The 16,341-nt window shown below is 46.2% G+C and overlaps 2 protein-coding genes across 8 annotated transcripts in view; one reads left to right on the top strand and one right to left on the bottom strand.

The window, feature by feature from the left end:
- Positions 1-1,485: 1,485 nt before the first annotated feature.
- On the top strand, positions 1,486-10,510 carry LYSMD4 (LysM domain containing 4). Of its 2 annotated transcripts, none has more exons than XM_082060548.1 (3): positions 1,486-1,499; positions 3,540-3,827; positions 7,679-10,510. In XM_082060548.1, exons 2-3 carry the CDS (start codon positions 3,555-3,557, stop codon positions 8,228-8,230), a joined length of 825 nt encoding a protein of 274 aa, XP_081916674.1. In that variant the 5' UTR covers positions 1,486-1,499; positions 3,540-3,554; the 3' UTR covers positions 8,231-10,510. The 2 variants fall into 2 exon arrangements, with proteins under 2 accessions (XP_081916674.1, XP_081916673.1); XM_082060547.1 differs by lacking the exon at positions 1,486-1,499 and adding an exon at positions 2,234-2,297.
- Positions 10,511-10,642: 132 nt separating this feature from the next.
- Positions 10,643-16,341, bottom strand: part of MEF2A (myocyte enhancer factor 2A) — an 84,004-nt gene continuing 78,305 nt past the window's right edge. For all 6 annotated transcript variants that reach the window (XM_082060543.1, XM_082060540.1, XM_082060542.1 and 3 more), the window contains 2 exons: positions 15,058-15,184; positions 10,643-14,567 (listed from right to left, as the gene is read on the bottom strand). In XM_082060543.1, the coding sequence (XP_081916669.1) occupies positions 14,198-14,567; positions 15,058-15,184 (497 nt within the window). In that variant the 3' untranslated portion in view covers positions 10,643-14,197. The remainder of the gene's footprint in view (positions 14,568-15,057; positions 15,185-16,341) is intronic.

The raw sequence follows: 16,341 nt of genomic DNA, 5'->3' as shown, positions 1-16,341 counted from the left end.
CTTGGTAATGAAAGCCTGAAAGGCTCTAAAGTGGCAGGTTTTGTCTTAAGGCTTTAATTCTTTCTCCAATATGGAAGACTTTCTGGACAGACAGAAAAGAGGTCAGTGTGTATCAGAGGCAGCAGAGAAACCTGCAGATTGGTCTGTGCAGGGAACTTTAAATCCAGGTGACAGGTTAGCCATGACGTTGTGTTCTAGGGCACGCTGCGCGTGGTGGTCTGGACACTGCACACATTTCTTCCAGGACAGGAATGCCAGCAAATGTCCAGCTCAGCCTGTACAAATGCACGAATGAGCTTGAATTATTTGCAATCAATTGACGCCAGTCAAGTAATTCTCTGTTTCCATGTTTACAATTTGCGTAGACAAATCCTGAGAAAGGAAGTGATTTTGAGTGCGACGATGAAAAGCTTTTTTGCTTGATTTTCTTAACAGCTGTTTCATCCCAGCAGTTGGGAGAAAACCACCTTTTCAAAAGGATTGTGTAAGGACCTTTCAGCTGGAGGATGAAGCAATTTCCTATCTATGTTTCCTGGTGTCTTGCCATGAGATCAATGAATAATTCTTCCTGATATTTTAAAAGTTAGAAAAATAATAAGCAGTAAATGACAGTTAAGGAGAAGTAAGGCAACCCAGACTTAACACTGTCAGCAAAGTCTGGTTGTTACCCCTGTTTCTAGATACCTTAGCAGCTGTATTTTCCAGATTTGAGCAGGTTACCCTGAGTAACCTGTATTTGTTTGACAAAGCCTGTTTATTCCTTGACTTTTGAACCTCAGTAGGCTCAGGGAAAGCATTTTGGCACATCTCATCTAGTCCCCATGCTTGTAGAGCCCTCTCCAGCACACTAAATCCATCGTCTGGTGGGTCAGAAAAGTACGTAAGCTGGCCGAGCCCCAAAATCATCTGCTCATGAGACGAGCTGGCCCAGGAATGGAGGGAAGGGAATCCTAATACCTGATGGGAGATGGGGTGCTGGCTCATTCCTTGGAGGAGGTGGGCTCAGCGCAGTCCTGCCTGGCCGCTCTCCCACTGCCCTGCCGAAATCACACAGCCCGGGCGTGCGGGAGAGCAAGAGCCGTGAGGAAGCAATGGCTGTTGCTTAGAAACAATAACGTCGATGCTTGGGGAACCTTCCTTCCTCTCCAGTGTGTGACATTTGTCAGCTGATGGTCCATCTAACTTAGTGGTAGCAAGATCTGGGGAGGAAATACTCTCCCCTCTTTCCTTCACTGCCTGGACGAGAGAAGGCAAAGGGATTGCCAGCAACTGCGTTCAGCTTTAACTTAGAAGTAGGTTTGTCCATCTCCTTTAGGGCAAGGAGCATCCAGCAGCCCTTCACCCTTCTGAGCAAAACCTCAAGGCTGCACCTCAGGAGAGACCTTCACGCCAGTCCCTGGGGCGAGCAGTGCCTGGTTAATTCCTGCAACCAGCTACAAGGAAATATTTCTCCTCTCCCCCCCCGACTAGAAAAGCTTTGCATGTGGAACTTGTTAAAGGTTTGTCCTGAGCTTGTTTTTTAAACATAAGCCACAAGTCAGGATGGGCCAAGGAAAACATACCAGCGCAGAACACACCTCATCAGCTCCGCAGGCACCGGCTTCGCTGCGGCTGGAGCCAAACGCCAGCAGTGAGCCCACGGGGCGGCGTGGCTGGAGGGGGCGTTGGCACCGGGAGCCGTGGCCCTGCGCAGCGCGGCGCTGCCTTGAGCTTGCCGCAAAATGGGAGGGAAAAGGCTGATTTTTGTGGAAATCACAGAACTTCAGTGGAGGTGACTTGGTGTGTGAGCGCGGGAGCCGTGTCCGTGTGCCCTCGCCAGCCAAGGGAGGGCAGCCCAAGGCCTGGAGTGACCACTCACCCTCCCAGCAATGCCTCGCCCTTCCCGAAATTAGGCCAAGTTTACTCTAGATTTGATACATGTGTGTGTATGACAAATATATTGACAATATAATAACTGACATTTTGTATCTGTATGTACAGTCAGTATAATGCATGTGATTGCAATGATACCATAGGGCTGTACCGATGAATATTTTCCCCCCACCCCTGCGGGCGGTGCGGACACGAGTCTTGGCCGGGCCGGGGGGCGCGGGCCCTTTAAGTGGGGCCCGCCCCTCCCTCCCATACGTTCCAGCGCTGACCGCTCAACCAACCCCGCTTCACCGCTCTTAGCGGCTGCCTATTGGCCAGGCGGCGCTGAGAGTCCCGCCTTCCAGCGCTGCTAGCCAATGGGAGAAGCGCTGAGCGAGAGTCGGGCGTAGGTTGGTGGCGTGTGGCCGATGGCCGGCGAGCGGCGGGTCAGTGCAGGGGGCTCGGAGCGGGGTCCTCCGCGGGGAACGGGGTCCGGCCGGCCCGAGGGCCGCGGGGAGAGGGGCAGGGCCTACCCGCCGCGGACCGGGGGCCCTCCGGGAGCGAGACCCCGCGGGGAGCGGCGCCCTGTGGGGCGCTGAGGGGAGCGGCGCGAGGCCCTCCCGCGCGGCTGGGGCAGCGGCGCCCCGACCCCGCCCCGGGGGGCGCCGCGCGGAGCCTGCGGTGCTCGGGGTGTCCGTGTGTCCGTGCGGGGCGGGAGCCGGGACAGCACCCGGTCCCCGCGGCCCGGCCGTGCGGGGGTCTGGCGGCCAGAGCCGGGCTGGAGAAGAGTTTTGACCTTACCTGTGGGAAAACCACGAGTGGAGTGTGTTGGGAGGGCGCCCTGCGCACCCCGGGTTACCGCAGGCCGAGGCGTCCCACAGGAGTCAGGCTTTAGAGCACGAACCCTCCTCAGCCAGTGGAGTCTGTGAGAAAGGGTTTCTGATCTAAACTTGCCCATGATAACAGGTTGTTTATGGGGCTGAGGGTTGAAGAAAAAAAACAAAACAGTAGTGTAGTAGTTTCCTAATAACTTGCTGGTGTAGGCCTAGCAACAATTGAAGTGCTCAGGCGGGTTCTTGTGTTTATATGACAAAACGAGCTTGTCATTCAGGTTGAAGTTAAGTGTGGCTTGAGCTGTCATTAATAACAACAACAACAACAAAGTGCACTTCCATGAAATGAAAATGTGGATTCTTAAAGCATAGAGAACTAGGGACTTCTGGGAAGGTGACATAAAGGATAATTTTGACCAGTTTTTAATGTGTATTGGTAGGAGATCTGATGGGTTTCCTTTATCTTTTTTACTGTAATTAAAGACACTTGGCTCACGTGGCTCTGCTGCTTTTATGAAATTATAGAAAGTGGTTGTTAAGATGTGTAGCTAAATAGTGTCAGGCAGTGGTTTGTCCCCAGGTAGACAAAAAAAAAATAGAAGTTTGAAAATAATCTGCCCATTGTTGAAGTTTGTGTCCATAAGGTTTCTAGTATTTATGTCACTGCTGTTAGAGCAGCATCTTTTGTATTTGCCCCAAGCAGATCTGGGTGGATGGAAAACGGTGTGTGTGTGTGTGTGTGTGTGTGCGCATGCATGCAAATACTGTGCTTTTTTGTCCATTCTCCCATACCTTACATGCCAAGAAATAAATACTGGTATTAAGGAAATTCAAAATGTCTGGTTTTTGTTCCAGGAGCTGGAATAAAAGATGAGGCTGAATGAGAGCCGGACAAGGTCCTTCCAGGCTCCTGTCACCGTCCACAATTACCTGGGCAGGCAGGTGTACGTGTTTCCCGATGGCCGATCTGACTCAGAAGATTCGTCAGAGGAGGAACTCAACGTTATGGAATTGCGACCGCGGGGCAAGGAGCAGCAGCGATGCAGCACTTCTCGGGACAGAGCTGGAGATGTGGTACTTCTGGAACGAGAGATTACAGAGGATGATAATCTTAACAAGCTAGCCCTGCAGTATGGTTGTAAGGTAAGAGCTATCTCTCTCTGTTTGGTTTTGATTACTTTAGAGGTATTTTACTGTAGTTTAGTTTCCAGAATTTCAGGAAGGTGTGCTGTTGTGTAATAGTTTTGAGAATGAAAAGTGTATTTCTTGAGTGGTCAATATCTTGGTCAGTATCTGGGTAAAACTGATCTGGAAGAAGTCACAAACAAACAAAAAGATTTCTTCAGCTAACAGCCTAGGAAGATGTTAACCCCACACCCTGTGTGACCTGCTTTCCTGTTTAATTTGGATGACTAAGGGCAGTGTAGCCATCATGATTTGTACTTAGTTACTTAAGTGAGGGCAAAAAGTAGGAAGCTGAGTACAGAAATGAGGGTGAGAGCCCTGCTCTTGAGGAGCATACAGTTTTGAAGCAAACCCAAAAGCACAAAGAAATGCCACTCCAGTGGGGCCTAGTTTGGGTTTTGTTTCCACTTATTTTTCGAAAGACACGAGCAAGGAAGGTCTAAGTCTAACAGGGGCAGACTTGGAGGAGGAGAGATACCAAAGTTCAGGTCACAGAGCCCAGGTGCTGTCGGTGCTCGATGTTTTTGATGGTTTGCTGTCGTACCCAGCAGCATGTGCAGTTCAGCCATCTGCAGGCAGAAGGGATGCATACACGCCATGAATTTTCTCTTGAGTTGCAACATACTACGAAATACATTTTCTTTGTTCCAAAGCAGAGCGCTTTATAGAAAAACTGTTGAGAAATTTAATTACCTGATCTGAACATCAGAAGTACCCTGTCGTTTTGCAGTTAAAGCTGTAATTTTAGAGCTTCCTTTATCTGCAAGCTAGACTGTGATTAAAAAGTTCCATGATGCAGACAATTGGACGGTGACCTGGATGGGGATAATGATACGGTACTGGCTCAACTGCTGCTGTGCTGTTGCGGCCTGTCTTGCTTAACAACACAACAGCTGTGTGGTGCAGCTGAAGCAAGATGGCTTAGAGGAATTGTGACAATTCCTCCCCTCCCATTCCCTTAGAAACAAAAACAAAACAAAAAAGAAGCCCTTCAAAGTTCTGCTGACGAGCCCGATGCATGTGAAGCAGCGAGTCTGGTAGGACTTGAATAAGCCTTGATTGGCACCAGTAGAGCCTGAGAACTCAGAACTGCAGCAGTTGGCTTTGCAGTTGTGACTGCTCAGTGCTAAGCAGTGGGAATTGCTTTGTTGTTGCCTTTTACGTGGAATCACAGCAGTTTGGTGAACTCAAAGGAGGAAGATTCTGAACAACTCTTTTGGTTTATGGTATGAAAAATCCCGTTGTGCCCCCGTCCTGCCCTGCTGGGGAAAGCAGGCTGGTGAGGGACCAGGTAGTCAGTGTTCTGCTCCCATAGGAAAAAAAAACATCTTACTGCTTCCCTCACTTCCAGAAAGGGCACTTTTGACTTGTTCCCCTTAAATTGAAGAGGTACAGAAATCCTTATTATTGGAGACTTGTGTATTTATCTGTTCACAGACTGGCTCTGGTCAATGTTCATGTATTTTGTTTTACTTGCGCAATTAGGCAGCTCCTGAAAGGTTACCAGGACACAAGTGAGGAAGGTTTGTAGCCAGAAATATATGTGACTGTGTTTAAAGAATCCAGGATGAGTTTCTTCTTGAAATCAATGAGAACTTGAAGGTTTCAGAATCGTCAGGGCCTGCTTGGGGTGACATATTAAGACAGTGCAGCAAATAGTTTTGTGTGTGCTACAGAACTTGGCAAAGATGCAAAGCACTTCAAATTTCTCATTTTCACTCTTGACCATTTATAGTTCTGGCCTGGTTTTGGCATTGTTCTTAGCTGGGACAAGAGCCACTCACTGCAGCCAAAAAAAAAAAAAGTACAGAAAATAAGCCTAAATGGCTTGTGCAGCCGAGTGCTCCTGCATGCCGCCCATCAGCTCTGTTTGTTGTTTCTGCGTGAGCGCTGCTCCGCTTTCTCTTTCTAGAGCCTTAGCACAACGTTGCAGTGTTTGATTGCAGACTCTGCAGGGGATAGTTACTGTCCCAGTAATTTGTTGTCATTGGAAAAAAAAACAAAAATGGAAGCACCACCTCAGTTAGAAGGCTTTAGGTGAGATTGTTATTTTATAACTAAAGAGCTTTGCAGGGTTTAAGTCCTGCTGTTATTCTGGGGCAAGCATAAGGAGTCGGAACCAGCAGCTGAGGATTCCTTTTTCCTCAGGGACACCAGATTAGGATCTAGATTAAACATCCAATTTTCATATTTCTGAAGCTTTGCAGAGTAAATGTGAGATTCAGGCATTCGTCTCATCTCCGCCCTTCAGCAGAGTTGTGGTTCCTGGCTGGAGCAGACGCCACCTCTCCGGGATTGCCCAGCAGTTGAGTTCTGATGTGAGGTTGGTTCCCTGACAGCCCGTGCGGCCGGAGCGGAGATCGGGGAGAGACAGCTCCGCAGGGGGAGCCCCCACAGCTCCTGGCTCCTGTGGGGCCGGGGTTCTGCCCTCCCTTGGGGCACCTCCTGACACCACAGCCTGCATGTCGCCCAAACACTTGTTGTGATGGCAAAGGAGATGGTCACACTCCCTTCTGGTGTATTCACCTACTGGCTTTTCAGAGATCTTCGCCCTGAACTATCGATGATTCTGGCACTGATGGCACTTAGACATTTGCTTAGGAAGTAAAGTGCGTTCTTGTTTTCAGTTCCCCACTTTTGTTGGCAGCCTCAAGCTTGTACAGTGAATGCAAGTCATACAGTGATGAGATTTCTAAAAGGAAAACATACTTTGTCTGAAAGTGCAGTCCATGTACTATGTCTCTTCTATATGATATATCAGAGGTGGTTAATCTGTTCATGTTGCCTTTCTCTTTGGTTTGGGGTCTTGCTTTTTTCTTTGTTTTGCATCCTCCAGCCTTTCCCTTGAGGTTCTTTCTCGTCTCCTTGGTGGCTTTGGAGAGCTCCCTGAACACGCTGACAGTCCCATTCATTCTCTTTGGTGAAGCTTTTAGAGCAGCTGAGAAGTTCATGTACTTATTTGGTTGTTGTCAGCGAACGCAGTATTGAGCTGTGTTCTCTTTATTTAAACAAAGGAACACTGTCTTGCATTTGTCTTCTTTTTGATACCATCCTTGTGACGTATGCTGTAGGTATGGTTTGCACTTTCTTGCTATTCTCACTGTTATTTGCATCTCTGAGTTGGGTGGGAACACCAGTCACGGATGGAGACCCTACACACAACCCGCCAGATATGATGACAAATGCACGGAGGTTGTTGCTGTAAGCAGGAGCATTTACCGACCGGAAAAAGGAGCTGTGTGGAGCTGCTGTCCTGCAGAAGAGGGGTGGTGCTTGGGAGCGTGAGCAGAGGATGCTCATGCCTGTCGGGGGGAGGCTTGTGTGCTTGCTGCCAGGCTGTGGTCACGCTGGAGCTCTGCTCACTCTGAAATGGTTTTCCAAGCAGGGAGAGGGTTTTACCTGCTCGTACTGATGTTGTCCACTCAACTTAACTGCTCATACATTGTTTAAGGTATGAAAACTGTTTTGAAAAGGATCTGCTATAAAGACTCTTCTTGCCTTAACTTGGATTAGAAATGAGAGAAGGGTAAAGAAAGCAAAAGGAAAAACAATATTAAGCGGAACACCACATATGAGAGATACAGGAGCTCTAGAGGAGGTTATAGACTGGATTGACAGGGACCAACTCTGTTCTACAGGACCTGGAGCATCCCTGGAACAGCTTGGAATCTCTGCAGAAACTGAGCCACTTGCAGCCAGGGCTTGCCTTTATTTTCTGGCTGTTTCTTTCACACAAATTTTGCAACTACTTCCTGCTTCAGCGCTGGGTTGTCCTACACTAATATTCCTGTCCTATTTGGATTCTGTAGGTTGCGGATATCAAACGTGTCAACAACTTCATCCGGGAGCAGGACTTGTACGCGCTGAAGTCCATCAAGATCCCCGTGAAGACCCACGGGCTGTTGACAGAGAATGGCAGCGAACTGAGGCCGCTCCCGACTGCGCCCACCCAGACCGGCCTGACGCTCGTGGACTTACCGGAGCCTGACGAGGGGGCAAGCGGCTCTGCCGGTGGCAGACACCTGAGTGACTTCTTCAGGGGGATTGACCAGAGCATCCAGGACGCGGTGCAGGTGGAGGTCCGGCTCAACACAGAGTACTGTATGGAAGCACGGGAGAGGCTGCTGCCCGAGTCAGGGAAGCAGAAGACTGGTAATGGTGCGGACTGTGGAATCCAGTGGTGGAATGCGGTTTTTATTATGCTCCTGATAGGAATTGTCCTGCCAGTATTTTATATCATCTATTTTAAAACACAAAGCCTGGTGGCCCATACCTCTAACACAACACTACCCTCAAATATTTCAGCAGGTGGATTGGAAGGGAAATTACCACAAAGCTCAGCTGTAGGAAAAAAATCCTGAGGGGGACAGGGAGCCAAAGGCGGCCTCTCCTCCCGGCGTGGAAGCCCGTGCACCGGTGACTGACTGGGGTGCATTCAGGGGAATAACAGTACAGATTATTTTTATTTTTTTAAGTGGCTGATGTTGTAATCCTGAACTTGCCTGGAAGTGCGGTGATGCGATTTTTATGGAAGAATAAGGATGCTTTGTTGCTTATAAAGATCATGAGGCAGCTGGCTTGACATTCATGAAATCTGTTGAGGGAAAGTATTTTGTAGCAATTGACTCATCGTGGTTGCTTCAGGTATTTCTTAATGCTGTGTCTAAGAAGTGAATCCTTTGCTGCTGTGATAAAGAGTGCAGTATTAATGTGATTGGAAAGTTGGGGGTTGTTTGCATTTTAAGACAACACTTTTTGCTTAGACTAGAAATGGGGTCTCTTCTTTTTCTCTGAACTGTCATTTTTATCTCTTGCAGACCATGGCAGTGTTTGCATACTTAACGCTAACATGGTGATTTTTTTGGTGTCTTAAGCTGGGTGTGTCACAGAGGCCACTGACAGCACCTCATTTTGTCATTCTTTTGAGCAAAGGTTTAAGCTGTGTTGATTAGGATGGTTCAAACCATGCAGGAAGGGGTGAGCCCAGGCTGCTTCTCCTCAGTTAAAATCCTTCTCTTGAAATCCTGAGTCTCCGCTGATGGAGCTCACTGCAGAGCTCGTGCTTTTGCCAGGGTCCTGCTCATCCAGAGCCAAGAGGGCAGCGTGACCACAGGTGGCCAGAGTGTTGGAGGAGGACGGGAGCGTAGCGCTAGGCCTGCGGTACGTAGGATGCATTTCTTAAGGGCTTGTTTGTTGGGGGAGATCGAGCCAGTGTTACTTAAAAAAATAAAAGAATAATCCATAGTGTTGCATCTCAAATCCCCAATTTTACTCATGGACTTGAGTTTCCTTGTTTGTAATTTTCAAGTGAGAAAGCTTTGCTAAGTTGCATTTAATTTTCAAGGTCAAGGAAAGAAGCCCTGAGTTACCTTAGTCACAGAAAGCAGTTGGTCAGTGCTTTACAGGCTGTGAACGGCTGACATTTGCATTAAAAAGCTGCTGAGTGTGTAGGAAGGACCAGTGAGGCTTTGGAGGCTGGTGGTGTTGGTAGCCTGAGGTCGGTGCTGTTTGGGATGTGTCAGTGAACTCTGCTGGAGGCGAGCAGAAAATGAGGCTTTTGAGAGTCTTGCTGTGGAGAAGAATTTGCCTCGAAAATTTAATTGGGCAAATACTCTCCTAGAAAGGAGCACTAAGGTATTTTGCAGCACAGTTGCACAAATCCTGGCTGAGGCTGTGGTGCGGTGATGCTGTGAGGAGCAGCCAGCTCCCAGCGGCTTGCTCTGGCCGGTGTGTCAGAGTTCACTGGGGGTTTCTTGGTGGTTGTTACTCAGAGCTCTGTGCGTGAAGGTGAGGGTGGGTGAGCCTGTTGTACAGCCGCGAGCTCCTCCTGCCCTGAGGAACAGCAGGCTGATGGTGTCTGTGGGGGGTGACAGGACTGAAGCATCCCAGGAGCAACACACCAAGCAAGCAGAGCTGTGTAATGGTGTAACCATAACCTGTGTGTCCTGCCTCTGTCAAAAACAGCGCTCAGGAAAGCCTGAGGGAACCGAACTTGGTAAATGAGGACTCTACTGAAGTTTTCTTCTGTGAAGGACACGTGTCTCTCTTTGTTCTAAGGGGGGTATTACGTTTTTAAATAAAGCAAAATGAAATAAAAGCACAAGGGGCACCACCCACCCCAGCCAGCTTGTGGGTTTTTGTCACAGCTAGACTGTGCTGTCACACAGCTGAGCGCTCCCTCAGCCAGCTGTGCGCCTTGCACAAGAAAGAGTAAGAAGTCAAAACGGTTTTCTCTGCCGAAGTCTTCCTCACCCAAAAGCTGTTTGTTTGACAGAGCACCCTCCCACTGCAGGAGCCTGAGAGCTGACCCCATGGCCTCGGCACTGGTTTCACAACAGAACTACAGCCACCAAGGCAGAGCCGCAGTGGGGATGGCGCAGCTCTGCCTGCAGCCCCACACCAGCCTCCTGTACCTGTCTGTCTGTCTGTCCAGCTCAGAGCAGTGCTGACAGCCAGGGCCGGGAGCCACAGCAGCACCCAGAGGTGTGGCCAGCGGAGAGCAGCAGGAGGGACGGACTCACCTTGGCTTCCCCAGCCTGAACGCACCCGGGGTTTTTGGCAAGTTACATTTTGTAATAAGGTTCTTACAGAGCATCAGGTCTCAACTTGAATGTAATGACAAGTGTATGTACCCCCAGACTCCATGTTAAGAGAACCGCTGCTGTGGTTTAAATCAGCACTTCAAGACTATCTGAGGAGTATTCCGGATACCTGGAGAGGGGCAAAGATGCACCAAACGGGAACACGCTCTTCAAATACGAGAGAGGCTGGAGTACACAGTAAAAGCCAGTATCTTTACTTTAGTGAATGCAGGATACAAATATTTTACAACAACCTCTAGCATTTTTCTTAACCATTTGATAAAAAGTTCACTAGAATATTTATTGTATATTGAAGAAAAAACAACACATTCAGGGAAAAAAATTGAGATTAACTTATTTTTTCTTAAAAGATTCATCTCAAGGATGGCAACAAAGTCCAGCTTGTGCCGCCAAACGGCTTATCATCATTAAACCGTGAACAGCTTCTTTGTGAACTGTTGACTACAAACATTTACCAAATACATAAATCTCTTTTAAAAAAGCCATTTTAAATATAGCAAAGCAGTGTTTTCTTGCACAGCAAAGTGAAGAAAGGTTCTACTAAGATTTAAATGTTTACATTTGTTAAGTCTTTCTTTCACATTCTAATTTAACTTCTTCCCATGATCAATTGTTAGGAGTTATTTTGTTCCTTATTTACTATGTATTTCTTGTGCGCACAATAGTTCGCAAGTTTCTGATGCGTTAGTGTCCTTCAGTGAAAGGAAAGGCTAAAGCATTTTTCTCTGACAAATCCCTGATAACGTTTATTTTTAAATACCATAGTGAGAGCTGAAGATGGAGAAATGATTTGTCACAATAGCAGATAAAAATCTTAAATCTTTCAGACCAGGATTGGATCCCCTTGCAACTTCATCAGTAGAGTTAATTAAAAAAAAGTATCTTTTTTTTTCTTTAAACCTGTTGAAATATCTGTGCTATGTTGTCTTTTTTATAAAAGATTTTTACAATTCCTAAAAAAAGTATGTTCCAAAGTCAGTTATTAAAAATCAGGATTCCCATTTATTCAACGGCATAAGAGTCTCCCAGCGCCGGGAGGGCCGGGAGATCCGTTCTGCCGAGTCTCTTGGAGGGTTTGGGGCAACATGTGAACAGTCCCATTTGTGATTCGAAGAACCGATCTGTTTGTTTTTTAAATTCATTGGTGCAATTTCAATACAAACTCTAACCCCTTTTTTTTCTTTAAGAAAACAGTAATAGTACTGTTTAAAAACCTGCATAGAAATAAAGACTATAGAGATACAGTCAGCAAAGCCATCTTATAAGGCACACAAGAAAATAGACAGTAAATGTGAATGCAGAACTCCCACTCAGATGTACAGCAAAGTTCATATATGTGCATAAATAACCAAAAAAAATCACATAACTTTTCAGAGCAGTAAAAGGTTCTCTGCAGTGGTAAGTGAATTCAGTCATTTGGAAACACAGTTACCATTAGAATGAGTCTCATTTTCCTCTATGCTTCTGGAAACCAGCAACTACCTGCAATAAATGGAGAACAATTTCCAAAGGTAAGTGGCTGAACCGAATTGAAACCTGTTTTAAGGTTACCATGACAACAGGAGTGGGTTTTGGAAGCTGAATGTACTGACTTTGTGCTTCAATCCCACATTAAAGCAGCAGCTGCGGGGAGAGCTGTCCCCTGGATGGCCATTGCCCACACTTCTTTCTTACACCATCCAGGGATTTTTATTCTATAATTACAAGGGAAAAAAAAATTAAAGCCCAAGCAAAGATTCGGTAAATATGAGGGATAATTTTAAAGGAGTTTGGATAACAAGACAGCACTGCAGTTTCTTCCCCAGAACAACCAGCATTAAGATTTCTTTGTATCTACGTAATTTGGTTCCCAGTACGGCCAGACACTCCACAGCAGGGACCTGGACAGAGACCAGACCTCACGAGACGAGACCCCTCCCCAGCGCGGCCACCAGCGCCACCAGTAAACCCAGCCGCGGCTCTTCCCGCGCGGGCTGGGCCCGGCGGTGCCCGGCAGAGCAGCCCCCGCGGCAGAACACGACCCACTGCAACAAAACCTGCTCTGGGCAGGGCCAGGACCCGCACCGGGAACAGCAGTTTCCTGCCCAGGCTTTATCCCAAACCACTTACCGACTTCAAAAACCTTTTGTGCTCCTCTGATATGTGTTACTTCCCTATCAGGAGAAATTAGGTCAAGTTTTTCCACTTGTTTTTTAACTCCTCAGAAGAGGCAGCTTTAAAATGATGCCTTAAAATGTGTTGTAACAGATTTTTTTATATTTATGCAGGATGAACTTAACACCGGATTTTTTTTTTTTTGCCACTTTGCTATTTATATACATATATATAAAATGTATAATGAAGCTTAACCATACAGCACAGAGATTACAATTTAACGGCACACATTCACCACCAGTGAGGGGGACAACCCCTTTATACACCCTCTGAAAAATCTGGATAATAATATTAATAATAATTAAAATCCAAAGAAAGTACAGTATATTTAACAAAATAGTAAATATTAAACAGTGAATACTCTACTTAATAAGGACCTCGCCTTTTTTCAAGTTGGCGTCAATCCACAAAAATATACTTTTTAATCTGGTGAACGTACAATACATAGGTACTTACACCAAAGGTGATAATATATTTAGGATGCTATATACACAAAGAGTTTGGCTCAAATTTAAATTTACATATAAGTGTTCATGGCTTATTTTTCCCCCAAAGGTTCCGCCTGCAAGTTTTTCCTTTTCATCTTTGAAAGCAAAAACTAGAAAGTCAAAATAAGATAAAACTATACTCTACAAAAAAGCTACAACATACAGCTTTGGCTTATATAAATAATTCATAGCAGAATGTGTTCAAAAGTACTGTATATAACTTTATATATAGTCTTCAATTCATTAGGGTATTGTTTTCTTTAATATAAAATATACATGAGCTAAAATCCGTTTCTATATTTTTCAAAGGTATGAACGTAAAAACAAATTTGTCAAACATATTCCAATTATAACTTAATATATTAATTTTATTTTGTTAATGTTCTATTTTCTAGGCTAATATTTTCTGAATATTTCATGCGAGTTCTCTATGTCTCTCTTTCACTCATTAAAAAAATCACTTCTTTGACCCAATACACTATTTTTTTTGCACGTGCAAAACAGGGTTTTTGTTTATTTTATTTTTATAGCATCAGCCCTTCTCCATGCACCCTCTGCAATAGAGACCCATGCCACGGTGGGTAATATAAAGGACATTTTATGTACAGTATTGCTTTCTTCTTCCTGCTTTTCTACTGCTCTGCTGCTACAAAGCATTATTTCTTAACTACGAGTAACCATACAGCTTGAATAAAACACACAGGGACGTTACTACAGGCGAGCCCTCTTGGTTCTGCAATCTAGTGTGGTAGGAGTATAATGCGGGTACAACGGTTCTCTGCAAAACAGGTTCTATTATTAAAACGACGAGTCCAGGTAAGTGCCAGACTAGCTCAATACCTACGGGATTGTTCTGTTACGTTTTACCATGGGACATCTGCAGCTATACAAGAAGTTTGTCATAAGTGCCTGATGATTTTGTGTATGCTACACACACTAGCACATATATATGCATGTGAAGATATATATATGCACGTATGTATATACATATAAATATACTTATTTCATGTCCTTATTTATAAATTTAGATATGTCAGGACAGTTCATTTTGAGAACGCAAAACTGAAGAGGCAACACTGCGAGTTTATGTCACCCACGTGTCCATCCTCATTCGTTTTACCGACGGACTCTCTCTGTCCTCGGAGTTCGGTGGCCTCCCCAGCACCACGGGCGAGTGGAAATCGCTTCTCGGGTCCTCCCGGTCGCTGCCGTCGTAGGAGCTGCTGGAGCTGCTGAGACTGTCGACAGGAGAGCGACCCAGCTCCTGTCGCGACGGCGGCGGCTGCGGCGGCTGCTGCTGCGGCTGTGGCTGCTGCTGCGGCTGTGGCTGCTGCTGCGGGAACCCGGAGGGAGTCACACGGTCCCGAGGAGGTGAAATTGGTTCAGACTTTATGTTGATGTTTTGGTTGGTGTTAATGGATAAATTTGAACCCTGAGATATCTGGCTGCCAGTACTGGGAAAGAGAAAATGGAAAGGCAGAAATAAGAAAACATGAAAAGGAAAAGTGACGATTCAAGTGTCTGTGCAACGGTGCGGTCTTGTGGTTCAGCACCCTCAAAATAAGTATGTAAATAAATGCAACTTACTGAAGTAAAGAAACAAAGTTGAAGAAAGCATTAATTAAAGGACTGAACACATTTATACAAGTTAAAAACAAGTACTTCCTATTTCCATACATTTAAGTTCACCATGCAGGTGATGCCTGTGTCAGAAGCTGGGCCTGCAGGGACACAGCTTGAGCACTGCAGTGACAAAAGGGACAACCACGTGAAACAACAACGCTTTTCCAGCTGAGGAGCAAACTTGAAAGGCAACACACCAGCACCGGCAGACAAGAAATCAAAATGCTCCCGTGCTAAATATCCCCACGCGCAGATTATTGAGCCCGAAGCGGCAGACGCTCCCGAGGGGCGGCGGCACCGTGAGGGCCCGGCTGTACTTACACGAGGGAGCTGAGCGTGGCTGGGCCCAGGTGGTGCTGCTGCCAGGCCGACACCTGCCCCAGGGACAGCATGCCCGGGGAGTTGAACCCCTGCAGCGCCGACAGGTCTGCGCTGGACAACGAGTAATCTGAGGGGAAAACAAACAAGAAAGCAGTTTGTAGATTTATTTTTATATAGATACATACATAGATCCGTGTGAGAATCTGCGCTACACGCATGCACACTAATAGAAAGGCTTTCTGCCCAAATAAATGCAAGTGACCCAAAGGAGCTCAAAGGTGAGAACGTGGAAGTGCTTCTGACTTCACAAGGAGCTTAACAGGACAGGAGCCTCCAAATGCCCATTTCTTTGCATTCTGCTTTCAGTTCCTATGTGTTGCTGTCCCACATAGCTTCTTCTAAACCCACAGGTACAAAATATTTATGCATTGTTAATATAGACAGGTATGTGTCTATCTTCCACCAACACAAGTATTTGCATTTTTTAAGATTTTAGTCTCCATGGAAATTCCAAAATGAAACAAAAAGGGAAGAATTCACGCGAGCTGTTAGAAAGGGATGGTGTTTCTCGCACTGCACTCAGGGAGGATCCCGGCTCTGGCTCAGCTCGCAGCGGGGAGGCAGCAGCTGTGGCAGCGATGCACACAGCGCTCAGCCGGCTCACAGTCCCACACCCACACCCTCCCTGGAGCCGCGCTGGCTGCTGGTCCCGCCGGACGAGGGGGACACAGGGGCAGGGACAGTGTGACCATGTCACTGCAACTGGGACCTTAGGGACCTTAGTGACCCCTCTGCCCACCCTGTGTCTGCAGTCCTACTGTGACATTCTCCCTCTCCCCACGATAGCTTCACTCGTTAATTTATGTCTGATTAAACTGTCATCTCTGTATCAAATAAACAAAAGGAACCTCTTGATTTAGAACAAAAAAAATAATTATTTAGAAATACAACTTACATGAATAATAGAAGATACAATATATTCCTAATCAACACTAGTGACTGGCTGTTAGTTTTGGCCTGGCTGTAACGCTGAGACAGTTCTCACTTCATTCACACAGGGGAAGTTATTTTCACTTTATCATTATCACTCACTTTTAAAACAAAGCCACAAACACTCCTCTGCTTTTAATTATTTGGTAGCATGCCTTCTTTAAAATAATTTCTAGTCTCTTGAGAATACAACAAAATGCTGGCAGCCAAAGTTATTTTATACTGCCAGCAGAGGAACCAAAAATCCTGCTTGAGTAGGGTTTGTGTTTTGGCTTTGGTTTTAATTTATTTCAG

This window comes from Streptopelia decaocto, assembly GCF_964273445.1.
Source record: "Streptopelia decaocto genome assembly, chromosome: 9".
Classification (NCBI taxonomy): domain Eukaryota; kingdom Metazoa; phylum Chordata; class Aves; order Columbiformes; family Columbidae; genus Streptopelia; species Streptopelia decaocto.
Note: the sequence above shows the minus strand (reverse complement) of the source record. Positions and strands in the feature narration are given on the sequence as shown.